This window comes from Buteo buteo, chromosome 6 (genome assembly GCF_964188355.1).
Source record: "Buteo buteo chromosome 6, bButBut1.hap1.1, whole genome shotgun sequence".
In the NCBI taxonomy this organism is placed as follows: domain Eukaryota; kingdom Metazoa; phylum Chordata; class Aves; order Accipitriformes; family Accipitridae; genus Buteo; species Buteo buteo.
The window spans coordinates 37,216,939-37,240,852 of NC_134176.1; the positions used below are offsets into that span (position 1 = coordinate 37,216,939).

The window sequence follows — 23,914 nt, forward strand, 5'->3', positions numbered from 1 at the left end:
GGGCAATGAGTGGATTGAGAGCAGCCCTGAGCAGAAGGACTTGGGGGTATTAGTGGACAAAAACCTGAATATGAGCCAGCAATGTGCACTTGCAGCCCAGAAAGCCAATCGCATTCTGGGCTGCATCAAAAGAAGTGCAGCTAGCAGGTTGAGGGAGGCGATTCTCCCCCTCCGCACCGCTCTCGTGAGACCCCAGCTGGAGGACTGTGTTCAGCTCTGGGGCCCCCAACATAAGAAAGACATGGATTTGCTTGAGCGGGTCCAGAGGAGGGCCATGAAGATGATCAGAGGGATGGAACACCTCCCCTTTGAGGACAGCCTGAGAGAGTTGAGGTTGCTTAGCCTGGAGAAGAGAAGGTTCCAGGGAGACCTTATAGCAGCTTTCCAGTACCTAAAGGGGGCCTACAGGAAAGATGGGGAGGGACTTTTACAGGGGCATGTAGTGATAGGATGAGGGGTAATTTTTTTAAAGTGAAAGATGGTAGACTTAGATTAGCTATAAGGAAGAAATTCTTTACTGTGAGGGTGTTGAGGCACTGGAACAGGTTGCCCAGAGAGGCTGTGGATGCCCCATCCCTGCAAGTGTTCAAGGCCAGGTTGGATGGGGCTTTGAGCAGCCTGGTCTAGTGGAAGGTGTCCCTGCCCATGGGAGTGGTGTTGGAACTAGATGATCTTTAAGGTCCCTTCCAACCCAAACCATTCTATGATCCTATGAGAGCGGCTCCTGGTCATGTGATTGCCAAATGACATACATATGACCTCGTCCCTGTTTTCTGACATATATTGAGGACAAAGATCCTTGTTGCATTATTTCCCAATAACGGATTGTTGTGGCGACTGTATTTTCCTGCTGAAGGTACCTGAAAAGTTAGCCTCTTCTAATTTATTCCTGCTTTTCCTGTAGTAAAGTAAAAAAAAAAAGCTTTGAAGAGTGAATGAGAAAAATAACATTATTTTTCCTCCATAAAAATAATGGTTTTGTGTAGTTTGTTTTTTCGGTTTAGAAAAAGAAAGCCAGAAAGCAGTGAAAAATGTGTTCTTATACTTTTGTTACTCCTGAAACTGTAATAAGGTAGGGAATAAACATTTTAAAACATTGCATTAATTTTATTTTCGTGTTCCCCCCCCGCCTTTATTTTTTGTGTGCACAATAGATCTTTGGGACATGGTGAGGCAGAAGGAGAATCCTGTAATTTTGATGTCTTAATCCCAGAGTTCTTGTTCCTGAGAGACATGAACTGATAGAGGGCATGTCCGCAATCATTTTATTTCTGTGAGATTTTTAAGTATTCCTGTCAAAGTTAGCCTAAGATTGGTGGTGGGGGAAGTTAAGTTTTCAAGGATCTAATTATTGAATCCATTAAAGAAAGCAAAGAGAAACTGTCCTGGGTTCACCTGGGATAGAGTTAATTTTTACAGGAACCTGGGAGGTCGGGGCACAGCCCGGACAGCTGACCTGAACTAGCCCAGGAGCTGTTCCATACCATGTGCCATCATGCCCAGTATATAACTGGGGAGCGGCTGGGGGAGCTCTCTCAACTTTCCGTGGGGGAGGTGGCGGAGTGTCGGGTTCCGGGTGGTGAGCACTTACACTCTGCATCACTCGTTTTGTATACTCTTTTATTAGTACCGTTGTTGTTGTTGTTGTTGTTGTAACTTCTCTTCTTGTGTTGTCCCAGTAAACTGCCCTTATTTCAACCCTCGAGGTTTCCGGTTTTTCTTCTTTTCTGCTTTCTGATTCTCCTCCCCATCCCACCAGAGGGGGCGGGAGAAGTGAGCAGGCGGCTTCGTGGTCCTTTGTTACCGGCTGGGCTGAAACCAGGACAGAAACAAAACAAAAAACATGGGGTGGATCTTCATCACATAATTCTACACCTTAGAGTAAGTAAAACTGTGGTCATAAGGCACTTTGCAAGTTGTTTTGCACAATTCGTTGCTGGCATGCAGCCAGCGATAGGAGCTGCAGTCCAGCTTGCTCTAGCTGCCAGTGTTCTGTTGTGTAGGAAGTGAGCCCAAAATAGCTTGTCTTCTTACTATCTCCCTTCAGGGTGCTTTAACAGTTTCTTAAAGGTCAGCAGAAACTAGTATCAATTAAAGTAGCTTTGTGTCTGCTTTTAATATACGCTCTTAGAGGAAGTTGCTTTGAAATGCAATTCCGCTACCTCTTTCCCTGGAATACTCTGTGAAGTTTTGGCTGTATGTGAGGATCCAAGGCAAGGTGATTTGCTGATGTCTCATGAGTCAACATTAAGCTAGCCCGGTTAAGTAAGCTAAAAATGCTGTCTTGGTCAGTTTGCTCTGGCAGGAGTAGTATCATAACATGTATTCATTCATTAGCCTGGCATAAAATGAACATGCCCTTAGAATTGGAAATAGCCAGTCTGGCTCCTAGTCATTTGATCTGCTCACGAGCACAGTCTCTCTTGAATATTCTGCTTGGTTTATAAATCAGTCAAAAGATAGAGTATTCTGGTGGTAGCTAACATATATTTATGAGATAGAACTGGAAAAAAAAAAAGTTGAGGAGAGGATTTTGAGTTTTTCATTTAAAGACGAAGCGGAGTTTCACTGGGAGTTTAGTGACAACTTGGTATCATTTAGACAGTGATCCATCTGAAGGAAGATTAATGTTAATTAAAGTGGCATTGGAAAACTTCAGCAGATGACAGCAGCCAAGCTGGCTACAAGCTATTTTTAGAAAATTGACTTCATTGCATTCAGTATGACTCATTTATTAAGTTAACGGATGAATCAATAGCTCAGCTTCTTATGGCAGTCACAGAATGTGGAACTGTATACAAAGACTATGTTCATATCTTTGGTCAGAATTCAAATTATAAAAGCCAACCAGTATTGATTCAGTCCAAGTGCATAAGTGCCTTGCACATGATGTAGCTATGCAGTAATAACCCAGGGAGTCCATCAGCACATGCATATATACAGGGGCACAGGGGAAAATCAGTCAGAAGTCCAACTTGCAACTACATGGAAAATAACACTGTGATAATTTTAACCTTATATACAGAACAAATGTTTTAAAAATGAGAAATTAAATTTCTGGTTTAGATAACATATTGAAACATACAGCAAACAGGTCATAAAAGGGTAACTTACTAAAATAATGAATAGTTTATTGTTATAACAGTTGTAATTTATTTCTCTCTAATTTTTATCTTCTCAAGTTCTCTTCCCTTTTGGGCTGTGGTTCATTGTTTCTTGCCTCCATTTGAGCACAGTTCTTCCTGGTTTTTAACTCTCCTTAACTTGGATGAAGTTCAGGTTTTCCCTCTTCAGTGATGTTCTGCTTTAATTTGTGAAATAGTAAAGCTTCCATCTGTTCCAATACAACTGTATTGGCCTCACTTTGGTTTATTTCCTATATTTTGCTAATTTTTTAGGTTGCTATAGAAACCTTGCTTTCCACATTCTCGTGAATCCTTTTTTTGAACTTCCTGCGAACCTAGCGTATGCATTATGTGTCAACCCGAGATGCACTTTTTTCCTGAAATAGTTTCCCTATAAAAGACATGAAGTTTCTATTCTTTCACAAACTCCTGTGCAAATAGTTATATGAGATTTATTAATTCCTAATTATTTCAATGGAATTTCTATCCTATCTTTTCTGATTCTCTCATCAAAGACGTTCACCAGTTTAACCCAGTATAAGGTGTGGTTCTTCGTTTTTATTGTGTCAGCTCTAATTTCTACATCTAGGAATAATTTCACCTCTCTTCTGCAAAGGGATTAGAGAACTGGGGTGTCTGTATTACATGCTGGGTATGATACAGACCTGATGAGACTGATGTCTATCGAAATTTGAATATAAATTGTGGGACCTTTCAGAGATTATCCGTTACATATACACATGTGAAAAATTAAAGATAACTAGTAGTTAAAATAATTTTGCTATTAAATAATGTGGCTTGCTATAGTATGAAAATGCTGCAGTTTGGGAGAGAAAGACTTTGCGCATTAGGTATCTACAGATGAAGTTTGTGACTGTCTTTTCAGCTTACTGGGAGTAGTTGGCTGTATATTTAACTTTGCTCTTGGTTGTGTATTTGTTCTGAGAGAAAATGCCATTTATATTGTAGGATGCTGGATGTTGTGTTGTTCAACTGGAGAAAAATGTAATAAAATCTATAATAAAATTAAAATGTATGAAAGATGAAGAATGAATCTGCACAAAAATTGGGTCCCTGGTGAACTGAATTCTGGCCCTTCTAACATGTTCTTTGCTGCATTATATTCTAGTGTACAAAGCCCACAGTAGTTAATGTGTACTCATGCTAGCTGGTCCTGATCACAGTGTAATTGCTTCTTGAAACACTGTGATAAAAAAAGTTACTGTAAAATGTTCTAACAAAACCAGCCTGCAGAGAGATGTTGCTCTCAAGAAAATGGAAGATGCATGCCATGTGCAAGTCCTCTGTCACGGACTGTGTATCATCCTGTAGCTGAAATCTCATTGTGTGTGTAATTGTCTGGTCTCTGTTCTTTCAGGTGTCAGTGATCAAATCAAGGATTTGAAAAATAACAAGTAAACTTGCAGACAGGTCACAATTGATAGTGACACTTAAATGTAATTCAGAGAAATACTTGAAATATAAAGTTTTCCTTAAGTTGGACATACCAATTAATATATTGATTTTTCAGTTTGCCTTGATTTTGCTGTTCTTTCTTACCATTCATCAGATTGTTTTTGGTTTTCCCCATAACTTGTGTGTGTGTGTGTGAGGCATTGCGTAGTCCCTTACACTGCGGACTTACCTGGCTGTGGGAGATTCGTAATAGCCATTTGGTAACACCAAACTAAGTGCTTTCAAATTTATTTTCAGAGTGTTTACCATGAGGTTGGAATGAACTGGGATTTATGATTTTTGAATGAAGAGTATGCAGCATGTTTCACAATTGGTTCTACCTCTTAAGTTTGTTTGGCGAGTGAATTGTATGGCATAATATTTTGTGCATGACATTGAAGATAATCAAGACATTTTGCCAGAAGAAAAGCAGACTGTTCTTAAAATCTATTTGTATGTTATCGTTCACTAGTCACAGGCTACCAAATAGGCAGCTTAAATCCATTTTTCTCGTAGCTACATTATTATATAGTAAAAACAAAAATTCTGTTCCCCACATATGTCATACTTATGGCCAGTAAAAGAGTTCAGGCTGTGTTAACTGGATCCTTCCAGTGTGTGTGATGCCTTTAAACTTCTGTGAAACTCACAAGCAAACTTCATACACAAAGTCAGATGTCTTTATTATATCCTCTGTAGTACCAGATTTAACTGGCAATCTGTTGTGGTGGTTCTCTCTTCCTGGAGTTATAAGATGGAGTGAAATCTAATGTTCTGAAATAAAGAAAGTATAGACTTCCTTAAAAACTTCATTTCAGCTCTGAGGCATTTATTGAATTGGATATTTATGTGTCTCTGCTTCTTTCAGTTTCAAATTTGTTATTATTTATGTATCTAGTCTGGATTTTCAAGCTAAATATGTCAGTGTAGGATTGAAAATTTATTAAGATAGATATGGTGAGATGGAGCTAGAGGTGAGGGATTGTTTATTTAAACAGTAACATAACTTTTAATATATCTTTCCAAAAGGTGGAATTGTGGTAACTGACATTTTATCTTAAAATGTGCTACCATTTGGACTGCAACTTGGCAGATTCAGAGTATGTTAAACTCTTGACACAAAACTTTGCAGAAGTATTTGCAGAAAATGATGCTAGTTAATGGTTTAAGCAAGCCAGATGAGTTTACTGAGTCAATTATTTTGTTTTTTAAAATTTTTTTCTGATGTATTCCAAGAAAGTGTGTAATAGTTGTGCTGAGGGTGGCCAGTAAGGAAATCTACTAGGTGGAGTTCCCTGCTGGTGGAGTGCTGTCAGCAGAGGCTCTGTCCTCCCCTTCTGCTGGAGGTTAGAAAATCAATGAAGTTGTTTTTTTGGTACTCTGGAGTGCGGACAGGAATGGATCTGAAAGGACTAAATAAAAAATGTTTTCTTATGGACCTCATTCCAGGAGCAATACAACTGGTCATGTGCAATAACATGCACTGATCTGAGCCATACCTTGTGACGGTATTATGAAGCAATCCTTCGTCAGGCTGTTAAAACCTATTTCTTGTAGCTATCCCTGGAAACACTATTTGAACAAAGATCAGGTGTAGTGAAGAATAAAAGCTCATGTTTGTACTTGCACTGGCAAAAAAAAGTTTCAGTTCTCAAACTGTCAACTCCATTGATGATTAGCAGCAATGGAAGTTGTAGAGGAAATAGTAGAGAGCAATTGCTACACTCTTAATTTTTCATGATGAATTTGAATGCTGTAATGTCTGGACCTTGTCTCTACCTCAGAAATCATACTTGATATTACTTGGAGCAGTGATGAACTTCAGTCTTGACTTCTCCTATGTAGACTTCATCTGTTTAAAGCCGTCAAATCATTCATTTCTGAGAGTGACTTACTTGTAGAGAGATGGAAAGGCAGGACTTACGGGGTAAATCTTAATGTATTTTCTGTGTTACTCTCTTCTCCCCTTTTTGGGTTGAGTAAACAATATGTAATAATTTCAAGATTGAATATAAGGAAATACATCTGTGTAGAAATGCTGACAATTGGAAGGAAAAATTCCAATGATAGGGAGATAATACAAATAAAACATTTGATAGCTGTCTACTGCTTTATAATAAATAGTTTCTTACGTGATTTCCATTTCTGTAGGACCCGGAAAATGACTAGTGTTACTGTGCAGAGCCGGCAGGGAGGTCATTAGTGCAGTCATATTTTTAGGTCTGAATTGTCACTATCAATGATACTGCTTCATGAAGTAAAAGAACCCATGTCTCCATGTCTCTGGGGAAAATGTAATATTTACCACCATTTACAGTAGATGCTATTCATGCATCTTCAGTATGTGAACTATTCTTTACCATAAACTTTTGCAGGATGTAGACAAGTAAGTTCAGTAAGATCAATGTAGAGCAACCCCCCCTATTTTTCTACATCAGTGCCAACTATTCCACATCACCCACTTTTTATTACCAATCATGAACTCCAGAGACTTTTCAAACATGGAAGCCATAGAGTCTGTGTGGTTTGTGAGGTCTGTACATGCACGTCTACTTAAAAGTTTCAATTTCTAGAATTGCATCTGGATGCATTTGAGACTGTATAGCAGCTTAGTGAAATACTGAGCACAAAGCACATCATGCTTCAAATATTTAAACTCATCCATACGACTTAGACAACAAACAAGAAATCATAGAATATGATAACTGATCGCTGTTAATGTAAAGAATAACATCCTGGTGATGGTAATTCTGCTTGGTTGATCTAATTCTTATTTTTCAGGCTCATGAAAGACAATTTGTTTCTAATCTTTACACTAATCACATGAAGATTTTTCTTTGGATAAAGAAAGGAAAGGAGGTTTTTTGCTGTTGTTTCGGGGCTTGGTGGGTTTTACCTCTAAATTGATAGGAGGGATATTTGTGTTTTGGAACAAGTCATGACACTGTTAACATGCTGTGCTTTGTGTTACTGATTTTGAGAACATTTTTCTTCTGATTTCAGAGAATATTTTTCTTTTCCTGATTTCAGGTTGGGTGGGACTATATCTGCATACAAGATAGTGCCAGATGAAATAGAAGAAATCAAGGTACAGTATTACTGCCTTTCAACACTGAATTTCTTTGCTTGGAGAATTACATAAATGCTACATTAAAAAGACATGTTATTTCTTGCTTTGAAGTGTATCATGGGGGGGAAGTGTCTAAAATAAAGTTATTAGATGCATATTTAGGCATCTAAAATATAATTTTTGTTATTTTTATTAGTACAGTTTACCTTCAGCTTAAGTTGACTTCAGTATGGTTTGTTTGATGCCAAAAACTTGTGTAATTCAACATATTTGTTTTGTTACCTGAAGACAGGTGCAGGACTACTGTGAACATTGAGTTATATTTTCATAACAAAAAAAGATTAAATGTAGTGTCCTTTTGCTTTTGAGATCATAAGCACATTCTTTTTTTTCAATATTATCTGTCTTAAGAAGGGGATAGTATGAAGTCATTGGTACTCAAAATCATTAAAAGCTCTTTGGTTTTGGGGAGTGACAACAAAAAATACTGAAGTTTACTTCCAATGAAATGTGCATTATAACAAAACTCACTTTAGCTGAGTCCATTCATGGAAAGTGCCGCAGCAATTTGTGTCAGTTTTGTTCTTCAGTGGAGGAAAAGATGGGTACTAGGTGGGAATTTGGCCTAGATCGGGTAGCATGGTCTGTGTAGCTGGTTCTTTATTTGATTGGTAGTCAATCAGTCTGACATATTGCTTGCTCATTGTGATTACTTAACCCATTGTGCTGTTTCATATACTCATTTTCAGTTGTGCAGAGTGAAGAGTAGTTTAAAATCTAGTAAAGGGAAGTGGTTGCATAATCATCTGATCTAGACATGACTTTGCAGTGTGTGAAGTTGTGAGGATTTATTAGGATAGATCCAATATTTAAACTTTGGTATTAGAAAGAAAGAAAGAAGTTTTTCAAAACTTATTAGTGTTATGTAATGTTTTCATGATGTTCAGAGAACTGCACCAAAACTATAAAAACAAAACTGACAAAAACCCTAAGCCATAATCTTTCTCCTTTAATGTAAGAAATCCAAACCCACTGACATTTTGCTAATTTTGAAGATGGAGAAAAGGAAGATGGTATTTCTGGCTTCTTTGTGCAAACTGAGTTCAGTGAACAAAGAAAAATGGAATGCTGGGAAATAAGAAGTAATTTTATTTTTAGGAATTTACTGTATTAGGCAAGATCAGTAGTCACAGGAATGTGTTTCCCCCCCTGCCAAGGAGGCCTGTTCTGATTTTGCAGCTCTTTCTTACTCAGCTGGTGTTTAAATGCTTGAGATCCTAGGAAACAGCAAAGGATGGGTTACTCATATAAGTGTGGAGGGAGGATTGTATTGTTCTAAGTCAGAGCTATTTAAAGTGTTAGGAAAAAATCACCTCCTTAACTTGTTTCTGGTAGCTGTCTTGTCTTGTTCAGGTAATGGGTTTTTTAGGTTGTGACTGAAGTCAGCCCACCTCTCACACCTTAAATGATTTAACTTCTCAAGCTGTAATAAAATAGGTATTGTTCACATGAAATAAAGCACTACTGGAAGATGCTAAGGCACACTAGCAGTGAGTATAATGGACAAATCTGTATGAAATATGGAAAAGTATTCTTTTGTATATATGTATTTTGAATAGCAGCTGGCAAACAGGGAGACTGAGTATCCTTGCAGTAAATATAGGGGGATTCTTAACTTCTGAAAGGTTCTCCAAGCAGATTTGAGTAGGAAAAGGAGAGAGGAGGAAATAAAAGAGAAAGCAAATGAGATTATTGGAATGTTACTCCTAGAGAGGACAATCTTCTTCCATGCACAATGGTTCAGTTATTTTGCCTCACAACTATCCCTCCCTTATTTAAACATGAAATATTAAGGGGTTTAATTTGATGAAATATGCAAGAGGAATAGCTCTGTTTTTAATATATGATTTAACTTGGCAGGTTGATGAATTATATTCACAGGAGTTAGAATATTCATGTTTTCTGATAGTCCTTACAAAGTAAACTACTTGCTTAAATGGCAAAGGAGGGTACTTCATCAGGCAGAGAGCAATAATTAGTATGACAAACAAGAAGTCTCTTTGACAGCGTTTCCATATATTCTAGAAAAGGTGGTAGATTAACCTCTTTTACAGCTCAAAATAATTTGAGGAAAACAGATGTATTGATTTTGTTAATTCATGTAATTACATCTTAGGTAGAACACCATTGTAAGCAGAGACTGTATCTCTGAGTTTTTGGAAGAGGAAAAACTCTGTAAGCCTTAATATACCTGCCAGTTGAAAAGTATCTTTAGAAGATTAATGAAATGCATGTTTCTAAATGATTATACACATTATTTTTTAAATTACTAATATATAGATGAGAATTTATTTGTCTATATTGCAATACTCAGCAAATTTTAACATGTGTTTATGATGTTTCCATTCTGGAGTGTTTAGAACATATTTATCCTTGCATGTGAGTGTGATTTTACTATGTGTATATATGTACTGTGAGATCATATATAGTTTACATATCTAGAATATTGCCTGAACATATATGTGTCTATTTCTTTGAATGAGTGTATATGGTCAGTGTTGGGTGTAATCAGTGCATCCTGCTTACCAAAATTAAGTAGTGTCTGGAGTGCTTATAGGTATATGAATTAAGAGTATTTATGGCAGAAGTGATAGCATGTACCCTAACTACCCTCATGCACCTTACCAAGGTTAGGAAGAATGGTGTGGAACCAATCACCACTACCATTCCTCAGCATCTGTATCAGTCTGAAATTGAGTGTGATCTAACTTACCTTCCCTAGATTTTTATCATAGGTGCTTAGGTTCCCAAAGTGAGAGCACTTGACAAGTAATCATATGAAGATACCATCAAAGGTTCCCCCCCCCCCCCCCAAAGCTTTTGTAGAAGGTAGAAATGTCTTCTATCACAGGATCTTCTTCTCTTATTGATGCAGGACCAATGTGTCGATAAGAGAAGCTTTCAGAGGGGGAAAACCTGAGTGAATGCCTAAATGGTTGTACTGCCATCTGCATTCCTGTAATTTCTCTACACCAGTTAAAGCAATGGCACTTCATTTCCAGTACCTGCTGGTTTTAAAATACTGCAGGAACTGATGAAGACAGTAAATATAGGAATTACAGCATATTTCTCAGAAAAGGTCACTGTTTTGACTTTTTCTAGGGTTCTATTCTCATCAGAATTATTCATCCTGTAAGCAAGGAGCTTTTCAAACTTGCAAAAATGCATTGGCAGATTTCAGCCTTGCTCCTCATCCACTGTAGTAGTATGTTGTGCCTAAAGGAGAGGTCTTCTAAGCCAAATAATTTCGTGTACGTAGGGACTGGTGAGCATATCAGGCAACACTGGTTTTGAAGAACATCTTCTGGTTGGAAATGAAAGTAATTGCATTTGAGAGAAAAAGAATAGCATCAAACTTAACATTTCTTTATTTTTAGTTAATGACATTCATGACAAAATACAATTTTGTTTACAATGTGGAGTTTGCCTCAAGTGTAAAGAGCAATTTATGACTATTACTGATGCGGGAAAGTTGGTGTGATGTGCCTGTAGAGAGTTTTATATGTCAACAGTAGCATCTTATGGTTTTTAATACCATGAGAGATGCTCTTTTTGATTGCAGCATTCTGTCATTACAAAGGAAATACATGAAGTTGTAAAGAATTGTTATTCCAGAGGAAGACTTGGTGAATGAAAAGACCACTCATTAACAGATTTCTAAAAAAAATAGTTGGTTTGCTATGATTTTCAAGGCAACAGCAGAAAGGAATTTAATTGGTTTGGTTTTGTTTTTTTTAAGTGCTTCCCCATATGCTTTTCATGTAGGCATATACATGCATCTCATCATCTCAAGACCAGAAATGAATTTGGCAGCAGGTGTTCAATTGATAAAAATAATATGCACAAGAAAGACATTGCCATTGTATTTCATTCTTGTAATACGGGTGGTACAAGACAGATATTCCAGTGTAGAGAACAAGGTAAAATGGTTACCTCCTCTGGTAGTTCATTTTAAGAAACCTTATTAGAAATTTTTCTTAGTACTGGTTGTAGATTTGTAAATTTAGTTGTAAAGCAGCTCTGGAGGAAGATGGGAATTTTTTTAGTTCCATTATCCACCCTTTCACACAGAGACATACTTTTTGCTCCTCAAAGAACACTCGTAATTCTTCTATACTTGGTCTTTAAATGAAAGCACATGTGCATCAGGTATTAAAGGCTACATTTAACACTAAAGACCTTTTCCCCTGAATAATGATAGGATAACACTCTTTTTCTTTCTTTAGAAGTATGTGTTCCCTTAATAGTTTAATATATGAAAATCCTTTTCATGAGTAGCTGAAACACACTCCTCTCAGATTGTCTTCAGTCTGTGAGGCAACAGACTACAGTGATAAAGATCCAAGAGCAGAAAATTACAAAAAATGTTGGAGAGAGGGAGGTAGCCAGAAGGGAAATGAGGAACACTCTCTTCTTAGAGGTCAGTTGCTCTAGATGACTGAGGAATTAATGAGATTTTAACTTTTCCACACAGTTGTATTTAGGAACATCTTATGAACAAAGTGAGCAGTGAGCTGCATTTCAGAGCAAAGCTGGACTCTCTGCCTTCAAAAATATACATCTTTGAAATGATTACAAATAAAATCAGTTTATTCGGACACTTTCTTGGAGATCATCTTGTTTGTAGACCTTGTGGTGTTATATACCTACATAATACTGTATGCCAGAATCTGTTCGTTATGCCGGCAGGAGTAGCTGATGAAACTCATGCAACCTCTGTGTGCAGCCAAGAGATACTGGCCTTGATCCTTCAAAGCATTTTCATGTTTATCAACGTGTGGAAAAAATAAGTAGCAATTTATCAACAAGTGCCAGTTTATGATCCTGTATCAAAAAACCATGAATGAAAGAAAGGTAATCATTAGTACTGTGGTGGACAGTCCATAACAACAGAATAGTGATTCAAAATATTCAGACTTCACAAAACTGGCTTCATATCTTGTTAGTAGGCAGTAGGGCATTTAAATATTTCTTGCATCTTCTACAGAATCAACAATGCATTGCAAACAAAGAGATGTGCTGTCATCCCAGTTTTGCATAAGACTTCTGAATCTGCTTGCTTTCATCATGGTATTGGTGTCCATCTGCTAAGTGTATCAGCATTTGCCGAGGGTCTCCACAACAGGTTTCTCCAAGGTTTATGATGGGAGGCATCACAACTTGGTGGTAATGCTGAGGTTATTGCTCTGTGTATCTGGATCCAGCACAAACAAAAAATAGATTTCCCTCCAGTGACCTTTCAGAATAAGAGTTTTTTTTGAAGAGGCTCAAGCTATTTGAAGTATGCACTCCCACCAATCCCATTACTGAGAAAGGTAAATCACCAAGAAGCTTTACTATTTGCCTTGCAGGAAGGACAATTCTGGTTCTCAGTTTTTCTGCCAATGTTTTCCTTCTTCTACCTCTCAGATTAAAATTACTAACTCATGGCACAAGACCTCTTACTGAGTAGCATGACATAAAAGGATATTGTCAATTGAATGTCTAATGAGTATTAACAAATAGTGTCCCCATAGACTCCAAAGCTTACAGATAGAAGTTGAAAAAGATTTAAAGGCAATGTGTGATGGTTCCATGTTCTTCCATGATTAGATTACTAGTCATGCTGGACTGTGTACTGGCTAAAACTGAGGGCTTGTCTTTTAACTCTTAACATGCTTTCAGAGTCTAACCCTCCAGTAGACAGTTTCATTGTGCTCCTGCGGCCAGGAAAAGAAGGTTTCTAAAAGCATTTGCAAGTGTCCCAACCAGTAACAAAAAATAGACACTATTCTGAGGTCTTAATTTAGTTATGAAATCCCTGATAAACTTCCAGATTTGGATCTCCTACTTGGTTCTCAGGTTTCCATAAAGGAGACTTTTTTTTATGGCCATGAATCCAACTAGGACAATTGAGAAGTGGGATGTGTTACGCTAGAAAAATTTTACATCTCATCATATTTCCCTGTAATTAAGGTTTACCTGATGTACACACAGATTTCTTCACAAGTTAATTTCTAAATCCTGCATTAGCAGAGTCAATCACTGATTAGTATTCTTTTTCAAGCTACATATGACTCACAAAAAATGTAGATTACATTGTTTAGATGACAGAAAGAACTTAGCGTTTTTACTTGCTGTATTAATCCTTAAATGATCTTGCAGAGTTTTGTTGTTTCCATGCTGGAGAGAATGAAAGGTTTGTGTGTGAGATAATGTGACAAAATCATGAAAAACATTACATGAAACAGAGAATTACTTTTCTTTGTTTGTCCCTGTGTATGCATTCATGGTATAAGCACATATATAGAGTCACTTAGCTAGAAATTTACACCCCTTGCAGTACTCATAATGTGCTTTTAGCTCTTTCTCCACCCATGCCGTGCATTTGTGCTTTGTTCTTTTAGTTCTTGTCAACAGCTGATTATATTATATTAAATTGTATCATATGATATTGCTTCTAGTTGACTGTGATTTCATTATCTGTTGTGTTAGGTCAGTTTTTCCTCTCACTAGTTTTTTGTTGTTTTAAGCTAGTTTTGTTTATTCTAAAACTGATTTTCCCCCTTTTTCTGGAAAGCGCAGTCTGTATTACACAGGGTTCTGGCTTAGAATCTAGGTTTTTGGTGCCAAGCTTGGCTGTGCAAGCCTGAACCACTGTCCAGGCACACTCTCACACCAGCGAAATATGAGTGTTTCATAAGAATGCCTTTTCTATTGTGGGATCTTTTTTTCCCCACCTATGAAGCCAGTAGTTGTTGTGGATATCGGTTTTGACTCTTGGATTGTTTCTGCTCTGATAGGTTTGAGACTCTTTTTGCTTGAGGGACATGACAGTTCTCCATGCTATAGCTATTGCTATCTCAAGTTTTTGTATAGAAACTCCTTAGGGAGTACTCACTGAAGGGGCTTTTCATCTGTTTCTCTCATGTTCTGTGGATGATGGATACTTACTGCAATCACAGACCTCTCAACCAAAAAAACCATCTGTACAAAAAGAACGTAAAATGAGAGACATCCAAAGCATCTGTATTGCTGTTCCCTGATTATTGGACAACAGGATTCAGCCCTGCCCTTGTGGATGTTCCCTGGCATTTGATGGGATTTCTTTTAGGCCCAGGCAGTTGCTTGTCATTACCAATATTACAGACATACTCCAGTTTTCCTGTCTGCCTTGCTGCTTCTGTACTGTTTTGAGAGCTGTGCATGATGTAAGCCAAGCAGCGTGGGCTGGGGAAGATGAGCATCCGCTCCTTTTGGCATCTGGCACTGAAGAGGCCGATTTAACTTTTTTTGATTTGGAAGAGACACTAGCAAGTATCTGGGGGTGGCCCAAATTTCTTTACATCTGTTAGTGATCAAACTCTGATCACTATTAGGACTGCTGAGTGTATCGCAAGCATTCCTCTGCTTTCCTGGCAAGGACATCAAATGCCTAGATGCTCTGGATGAAAAAGTATACTCGCTAACTTTCCATATGAAAATAGGAATTATCACTTCTTGTTTTCCTGCTGTCTTCCATCTTATGTTTCATAGGCTCTGTGGCCTCGGAGACTGCATGGCTCCAGAAATGACAGAGGAGACCACCTCGTCAAGCTACCTTCCTCTTACAAGCTGTCTTGAATATAGAAGATGCTGAAGCATTGTTATTAATTCCTGTTTTAATGTGAGAAGGATTTAAACTAATGCGTTTTATATTTTATTGTGAAATTTGGTCTTATGAACATCCAAAAGAAGTTTAGCCTATGTTTTGCAGATCATGGAATATTGCAGCGCGGGGAAGGGAAGGGTAGGAAGATAGTGCATCCATTTAAGTTGAAATGCTATGCCAATGACAGAAAATCATTTTAGTAATATTATTATTTACTTTCCAAAGCAAACAAAATAGTTGTGTAGTTTTCCTGCAAAGAGAGAAGTAGGATGAAAAAAGAAAAATAGCTGAAAGTTGATTTACAAGACAAACCAGTATATTCTTGATCTTTCAAGCCTTTCTGGTTACCCAACATTTAAGCATTCTCAGTGCTGTTGCCCTTAAGATAGGAGAGTAATGTGTATTAGATTTTTTATTACCGCACTCCTGTTTGTCTATTAAATCTTTCTTCACTAAATACGTTAGAAGCAAACAACAAGAGATTTCAAATACCTTGTTGTTTTCCAGCATAAAAGATATCTCTGCTTCTCTCTGTGGCCATAGTAACCAAATTTTCTCTGACTTCCTCCTGGCTTGCTTTCATTTTCCATTTTTGCTAAATACATATCTCTGTTCCAGTCATCACCTGAAACCTAATTAGGTCTTGGGGCATCTTCTTACTTGCTCTAACACAGTTCTTGTGTCTTTTATCAGAGCTGGTATACCGGGCAATGTTTTCAGTGGCTTCCGTTCTCACTAGAAAAGTCAGTTCTTAAATGAGATCTCACTTAGCCTGAATGAGAGGAGAAAACATAGCTCAGCTTCATTAAGCAGCAAATAGATTTTGGCAAGTATATAAGTAAATTGTGTTTATATAAAAGCCCTAATCATTTTCCATATGACCTGTTACGTTAAGTTTTTTGATTATATTTACCCTATGAGAATGTATTTTGGTGACCTCTTTTTTTGAGATCTATGAAGTAAATGTAATGTTGTCCTATCAAAAATAATAATGTCATAATTGGTTAGGGGCTTGACTGAGTTTGAGGGAGATCTACAGTATGATCTTGTGGTAAATAGATTTCTGAAAATTCTTTCTTTTTATAATTGTCAAAATAGATGAATACTGGTAGTGTATATATAGGAAAAAAGGAGATCAGTTATTTTTTTTAAAAAAAAACCTTCAGGTTCTACAGATATTTACAGGTAGTGTCTTAGGGAATTATGAAAATTATTATTTGTAGAGAAATGAAGTATAACTGCAAATAAGGACATTGAAATACTGAGTGACTGAGTGACAAACCATCTGATGAACTTCAATGGAGGTAAATGTTAAGTGATGTGTATGGGAGGGGATTTAAAAAAAAAAAAGACTGTGAAGAATTATTAGGAAAGGAGCCAAGACTAGAGCGCAAAACCTTTTTTGTTACGTATGGGCCTCTGGTGCCCCACCATATACAATGGTGTGTGAAAGACTGATCTCACTAATCACAAAAATTGACACAGTAGGACTGAAAAAGATTTAGAGTCAGATTATAAAAATTGTCTGATTTATAGAAGAACTTCCATATGAGAAACAGATAAAAAGACTGGCACAGGAACATCCACAAATGGCACATTTGGTTGCATTTCAGCAACATTCTTCATTATTTCTACTGCACTTTTAAAATTAACTCTCATGCTTAATTTATACAAATTGTAAGACTGCCTGGAAGCAGGCACTGAAACTTTGACTCTATGTCTTCTATTGGTTGATAATCTACTAATTGGGGTGTGGGGGTGTGGGTGTGTGTGTGAAGAAAGGTGTTCTTAATAACAGAAAGCATTCACTTAAAACTGCTGAAGCTGAAACCTTATCTGGTTATAACACAGCAGTCATCTCTCCATCAGAAACCAGTTCAATAGATTGTATTTTCTGAAAAAGATTTGTAACTGGTAGACTGCAAATAATTCTGCTAAAATAGTGTAGTTTATTTTGCTTTCATAGTATGTTTTCTGTCTAGATGCTTTTTTATGTTGTGTTTTAATGGCTTGATTGGAAAAACACAGTAGGAAGACACTAAAGACTACACATGCCTCCCTGTGATATGCAAGCTTGTAAACTGTATTAATAGAGTGAAGCTTAGTACTTCATTGTGTGATTACACCTAATTAAATGTCTCTGATGATTAAAATTTTTTGTGGTGCTCTAATCCTATTAGTTACCCTATCATATGTAAGGTCCACTGTCTAAAACAGAATAGGAAACATGAAATGTTTTTAACAGAAAGCCAACCAAAACCTCCCTTCAGGGAAATATCATAAGGGAGTGGTGTAAAATAGTATTAACAGACATGTTGAACCATGTGGCTAGAGGCATTTTGTTTGCTCAGATGCTTTTTTTATTAGATGCACCAGATTCATCTAGATGAGATTTCATGCTGATGAGCTGTGTCTGAGCACAGATGTAAAATGGAAAGTTTTAAGTGGATTCTATGTGTTATTGAGTATGTTGGGTAAGTGGCTCATCTCATCTCTGACAGTGCATGGAGCTGGAATGTTGGCTTAACTCATGCCCTAAAGGCTTCCACAAATGGATGTCTTCTAGCTAAACAAAATCAGAGCAAAGTGTGTGGAGACGAAGTTAAAAATGCCTTCCCTAGCCCTAGCCACTTCATCCCTAGTGCCAAGAACTGAACATTTATCTTGAGCTGTGTCTGTGTTACCAAGTCATGCAAACCAATAATATGCATCTATCTATAAAGTAAAGCATTTGGTACTGGAGATCCAGCATCCACATCGTATGTTCTTTGATATGTTTTATTTCAAACTACTTCTAGTATGGTTCTGTGAACTGTGTGCCTGTTAACAACTGGAACAGATTAATGTGCTGCTGAAAGTCCATCTTCCAAGTAAGTTTTATCTGAAAGGTTTCCATTTCATATGCTTAAAGACTACTTTGCGATATGAACCAAAGTCTGGTAAGCAGAGATCTGTCAAGAGTGCACTGCTGTTTTGAGCTACCAGGCTATGGTAGACATGTCTCCAACCTCCAGCACGTATATTCTCATACCACAATATATCAAGGTTACAAATAATACGAAATTCATAATATAGTACCATCATTACCAGTGAAACACTGTTGTCTGAGCTAAATACTTATAGAGTGCCCAGCCATGCTGTCAGACTATTGAAAAGAAAAAAAAAAAAGATGGTCTAGACCACTAGCTTCCAAACTTTTTGAAGTAAAACCCTTTGGGCTCGTCCATCCAGCTGGTTTTTCACCCAGTGAAGATTATACCTGTCCAAGCTATGAGCAGCCAGTTTCTCCAGGAGAATGCTGTGGGTAGTCGTGTCAAAGGCTTTACTAAAGTCCAGGTAGACAATATCTACAATCTCTGCCTCATCCATTAAGGGGGTCACCTTGTCAAAGAAGGAGATAAGGTTAGTCATCATCCTGCATGCACTGCACTTTGGAGACCACTAGTTTAAACTATTGAAATAATTTACTGCTTCAGGGAGCATCACAACAGTAAGTAATGAAAAACAGCTCTGATTAGCTGGTTTCTATATTGCTCAGTCCTAATCGCTCCATAGGTAATAGAATTCTTAAGAGGCATTTTGAATACTCCCATACTTTACATAAGTTTGGTTTTGAGTCAAGATGTTACTTTACTTCTGTGGCTGTCATAGCTTACTGAAAATTACCCAGCATTCAAAATTTCATGTGAGGTCTTTATAAAATTGAAAAAAACCACACAAATGTTACTTGAACACATTAGTATCTTAAGGAAAATCCTCTTGACAATAGGTTGTTAAAAGGATACAGAGAAAAATTGCAGGAAGAGTTCTATTCCATGATAAAAAATACTATATAGCAACAGTTTTAAGTGAGGAAGCCCAGTAGATATGTTAACAGGCTGAAAAGAATTCTTCCCCTGAAGCCTGCTCCTGTAACACAAGCACACAAGGAGAAAAAAGCTTTCCCAAGACCTTCCTCCTATTTTTTTCTGAGATAAAAAGCCTTATTGTGTTAATTAGCATTGATAGCCACCATATTTTATCTGGTTGTTTAGTTTGTGTGAGCCATAGTTTATGGAACTATTTCTCTTCATGGCTTTTATATAAGGGAGCTAAGAAGTGATGCCACAGGGTGGGGAGAAGACAGACAGGAGTGCAGGATGCAGATGTTGCTTGAAGGAAGTGGGTCCATCTTGGGTGCAGTCATCAGATTCCTAAGAAAGTGGGATCAATATGGATAAATTATCTCAGAGACCTATGGTTGTAACAGAAGACAATTATTTTTGCCATGGTATGCGGAGACAACACTGATTATATATTTGATTGGACAACAGTAATATTATATATTTGGATGAAAGATTAAGTAGTTTGCTAAACAGAATGTTTTGATATTATAATACATGTAATATAATTTGCTGTGGCCAAAGTCACAATATTTGCTCTTTTGGAATTTCTTTGAGCTCACTATGGAAGTGTTTCCTAGCATGCATCTATCTAGGCAAGAAAAACAATTCTTTTCAAGTAAAATACTAATATAAGATTAATGTTTCTCTTTTTCATTATCCCTGTGCTTTTGATTGTTCTTTTTCTGGATATCCCCATGATAAAATAGCTAGCATTTAGATTTTACTTACTGTAACACTGTTTCTGTACCTTTCAGTTATAGTAGGATTTCAGAAATGATGTGACTTAATTATCCTCAGAGAAATGTATAAGGGAGGGAATGCCACTGAATCATCAGAGTTCAGTAAAGGTGCAGTGGTTGCAGATTTTTACTTTTTTTAAATATTCTCTTATAAAAAATACAGAAGGGTTTCTAGGATTGTTCTGTCAGAAATGTTTGCATTCAGTTCCAGTTGCCTCATCACTCTGACAAGATTAGGCGGAATGCTAAGACTGCAAAGGTAACACATACTTGCTTTTACCATTTCTGCATAGACTGACATTTCTATTTTCTCTTATTATTTATCATCTACTTTTTTACTGTTGTTATGCTCTATCAAAATAGCCTTGTATTTTAAAATTACAAATACTGTAACAGCTTCACTGTGTTGCTTCAGTAGCACGATGACATAAACCTCTGTATTAAAAAACAGGCTGGTCCCTTATGGAAATTTATACTGCTCAGTCCTATCATTTTAAAGGGTTCTTCTGCGTTCTTACTAGTGAAGTGGTCTTGTAGTTGAACGTAATTTAAAGTAAGTGAGAACTACCTAACATTTATCATTCTTGAAAGTGAAGCCGTTGTATCTGAGGAGACCTTATGAAGATAAGAGCTTAACATTAAGATGTTTTAAAAATCTTGTCCTTCTTTGATAAAATAGAAAACAACCGTTCATTCTTCATGTATTCGGAGCAAGGAATGTGTTCTATATTTTTATAAAAATTTCTAGGGAATAATGCTATATAAAAAAGGTAGTGTGTAAAAATAAAGCTGAGTGTCATTTGGGACACTGAAGCTAACACTTGAGTTTTGCAGAGTACCTTGAGGCTGTAAAAGAAAACAGGCAATTATCCTCAGGCTGGTTTGAAGGAAAGATGCCTAAGTTTAAAATCAGGAAACTGTAAAGAACTGCTTTCCATACAAAAGCTCCAAATGTCTCTTAAGTGTTGTTCAGAACTGTGAATGCTTCTGTAGGTGAGAAAACCAAAGGGATGGTTGTGTTTCAAAAATTAAAAAATGGGTATTTGTGAAGTATTATGTTTTAATTGTAATTAAAAATTTCACATGCACGATAACCTCACTGAGCTGACTTCTGAGAGACCCAGCAAAAGAAATAAGCAATAGAAGTGCACAGATAAAGAGAAATTATGAGGTTTTCGGTGATTAAGTCTTTTCTGCAGACCTAACTATGGAAAACACTTAGGGGACACATTCCAACTCATAAGCTGATAGTTGATACACAGGCATGAAGCTTTAATCATAATGGCACAGTTCCCTATATTTGCCATTTTGCTTTAAGTAAAACACCTGAGATACAACTCATGTATTTGGGTACCCAAGCACTTTTACGATGTATTTTTATATTTAAATATTTTATATTAAGTAACATATAGATTTTAATAAAATATTTTTGTGTGTGTATGTGTTCAGAATATTTTGTATTTCAGGTTGGGGTTTTTTTTCCACAATTTTAGTACCTTAAACTCTTTAAAAAACAGTCCTATATTTCGACAGATAGTATTTTAGCAGAGACATAGTCTTGACAACAGCAAAAACTGAGCTAATTATGTTGCAGTTCATCTAAAATGATGGCAATCTTGTAATATATAAACTGAGAAATAAAAGGGAAAAATAAGGGTTTTCCTCTGTGGTGGAATAAATAGCTAATTTGAGACTAGCTGTTGTTGAAAAGTTTTTAAAATTCACTCTGCTAGATCTCTACCAATAAAAACAATACAGGACATGTTTGAGCAGTTATATTGCCTTCTGAGGTGGCTAAATAATAGGGAAATACTCTAACTATCCGTATAATTATGTATTTTGAGTATGTTTGAAACATGGAATGAACATGAATGAACATGGAATGAACATGAACTTCTATGACCAGGTGACCCGCCTAGTGCATGAGGGAAAGGCTGTGGATGTTGTCTACCTTGACTTCAGCAAGGCCTTTGACACTGTCTCTCATGTCATACGCCTTGAGAAGCTGGCGTCTCATGGCTTAGACAAGTGTACTCTTCGCTGGGTGAAAAACTGGCTGGATGGACGAGCCCAAAGGGTTGTGGTGAATGGAGTTAAATCCAGTTGGTGGCCAGTCACAAGTTGTGTTCCCCAGGGTTCAGTATGGGGGCCAGTTCTGTTTAATATCTTTATCAATGATCCAGATGAGGTGATTGAGTGCATCCTCAGCAAGTTTGCAGATGACACCAAGCTGGGAGGCAGGGTCGATCTGCTTGAGGGTCGGGAGGCTCTACAGAGAGATCTGGACAGGCTGGATCGATGGGCTGAGGCCAATTGTATGAGGTTCAACAAGGCCAAGTGCCGGGTCCTGCGCTTGGGTCACAACAACGCCATGCAGCGCTACAGGCTTGGGGAAGAGTGGCGGGAAAGCTGCCTGGTGGAAAAGGACCTGGGGGTGCCGGTTGACAGCCGGCTGAATATGAGCCAGCAGTGTGCCCAGGTGGCCAAGAAGGCCAACGGCATCCTGGCCTGTATCAGAAATAGTGTGGCCAGCGGGAGCAGGGAGGTGATTGTTCCCCTGTACTCGGCACTGGTGAGGCCGCACCTGGAGTCCTGTGTTCAGTTTTGGGCCCCTCACTGCAGGAAAGACATGGAGGTGCTGGAGCGTGTCCAGAGAAGGGCAACCAAGTTGGTGAGGGCCCTGGAGCACAAGTCTTATGAGGAGCGGCTGAGGGAACTGGGGCTGTTAGTCTAGAAAAGAGGAGGCTGAGGGGAGAACTTATTGCTCTCTACAACTACCTGAAAGGAGGTTGTAGTGAGGTGGGTGCTGGTCTCTTCTGTTAGGTGGCTGGAGATAGGACAAGAGGAAATGGCCTCAAGTTGCGGCAGGGGAGGTTTAGATTGGATCTTAGGGAAAAATTTCTTTACTGAAAGGGTTGTCAGGTATTGGAATAGGCTGCCCAGGGAAGTGGTTGAGTCACCATCCCTGGAGGTATTCAAAAAACACATAGACAAGGCACTTCGGGATATGGTTTAGTGGGCATGGTTGATGGTTGGACTCGATGATCTTGAAGGTCTTTTCCAACCTAAATGATTCTATGATTTTATGTGATCAACTATCTTCAACTTTTATCCCTTTTTGTGGTCTTAATTAAGAATCTGTTCTATCACAGAATCGATTAGGTTGTTAAAGACCTTTCAGATCATTGAGTCCAACTGTAAACCTAACACTGCCAAGTCCACCACCACTAAACCACGTCCCTCAGCACCACATCTACATGTCCTTTAAGTACCTCCAGGGATGGTGACTCAACCACTTCCCTGGGCAGCCTCTTCCAATGCTTGACAACCCTTGCAGTGAGGAAATTTTTACCAATACCCAATCTGAACCTCCTCTGGCGCAATTTGAGGCTGTCTCCTGCCATCCTATCTCTTGTTACTTGGGAGAAGAGACCGACACCCACCTCACTACAACCTCCTTTCAGGTAGTTGTAGAGAGCGATAAGGTCTCCCCTCAGCCTCCTTTTCTCCAGGCTAAACAACCCCATTTCCCTCAGCTGCTCCTCATAAGACTTGTGCTCCAGGCCCCTCACCAGCTTCGTTGCTCTTCTTTGGACACATCACCACCAGGCACAATCTAATTCTTCAAAATTAACAAGTTGGGCATAAGTTTTTCTCTGACTCCACACCTAATATATTTCATTTAAGCCACTTCAACTGACAGGTTTCAAAATCAGGATAAGATGCAATGTGTCAAGCTCACTGACAAATAGTAACCAAACAGTGAGTTTATTTTACAGGGTGGATAATAGCCTACCAATATCAATTAAAAACAAACAAACAAACAAACAAAAATTAAAATTGAAACTGTGGTATAAACAATCTTGCTGCTGTCCCTTCTAGGAAAAGGTAATTTAAAATGGTTCTTAGGATTGTTGCTGTTTCTCTTATACAAAACTCCCCATGAAAAC

General features: G+C 37.8%; 1 protein-coding gene across 9 annotated transcripts in view; it reads left to right on the plus strand.

The window, feature by feature from the left end:
* The window catches only part of GPHN (gephyrin), a 312,554-nt gene that overhangs the window by 119,704 nt on the left and 168,936 nt on the right, over positions 1–23,914 (plus strand). For 8 of the 9 annotated variants that reach the window (XM_075030425.1, XM_075030431.1, XM_075030426.1 and 5 more), the window contains exon 3: positions 7,611–7,668. In XM_075030425.1, coding sequence (XP_074886526.1) covers positions 7,611–7,668 — 58 coding nt within the window. Of the gene's footprint in view, positions 1–1,802; positions 1,882–7,610; positions 7,669–23,914 lie in introns of those variants that run through there. The other variant, XM_075030433.1, reaches the window with a different exon arrangement.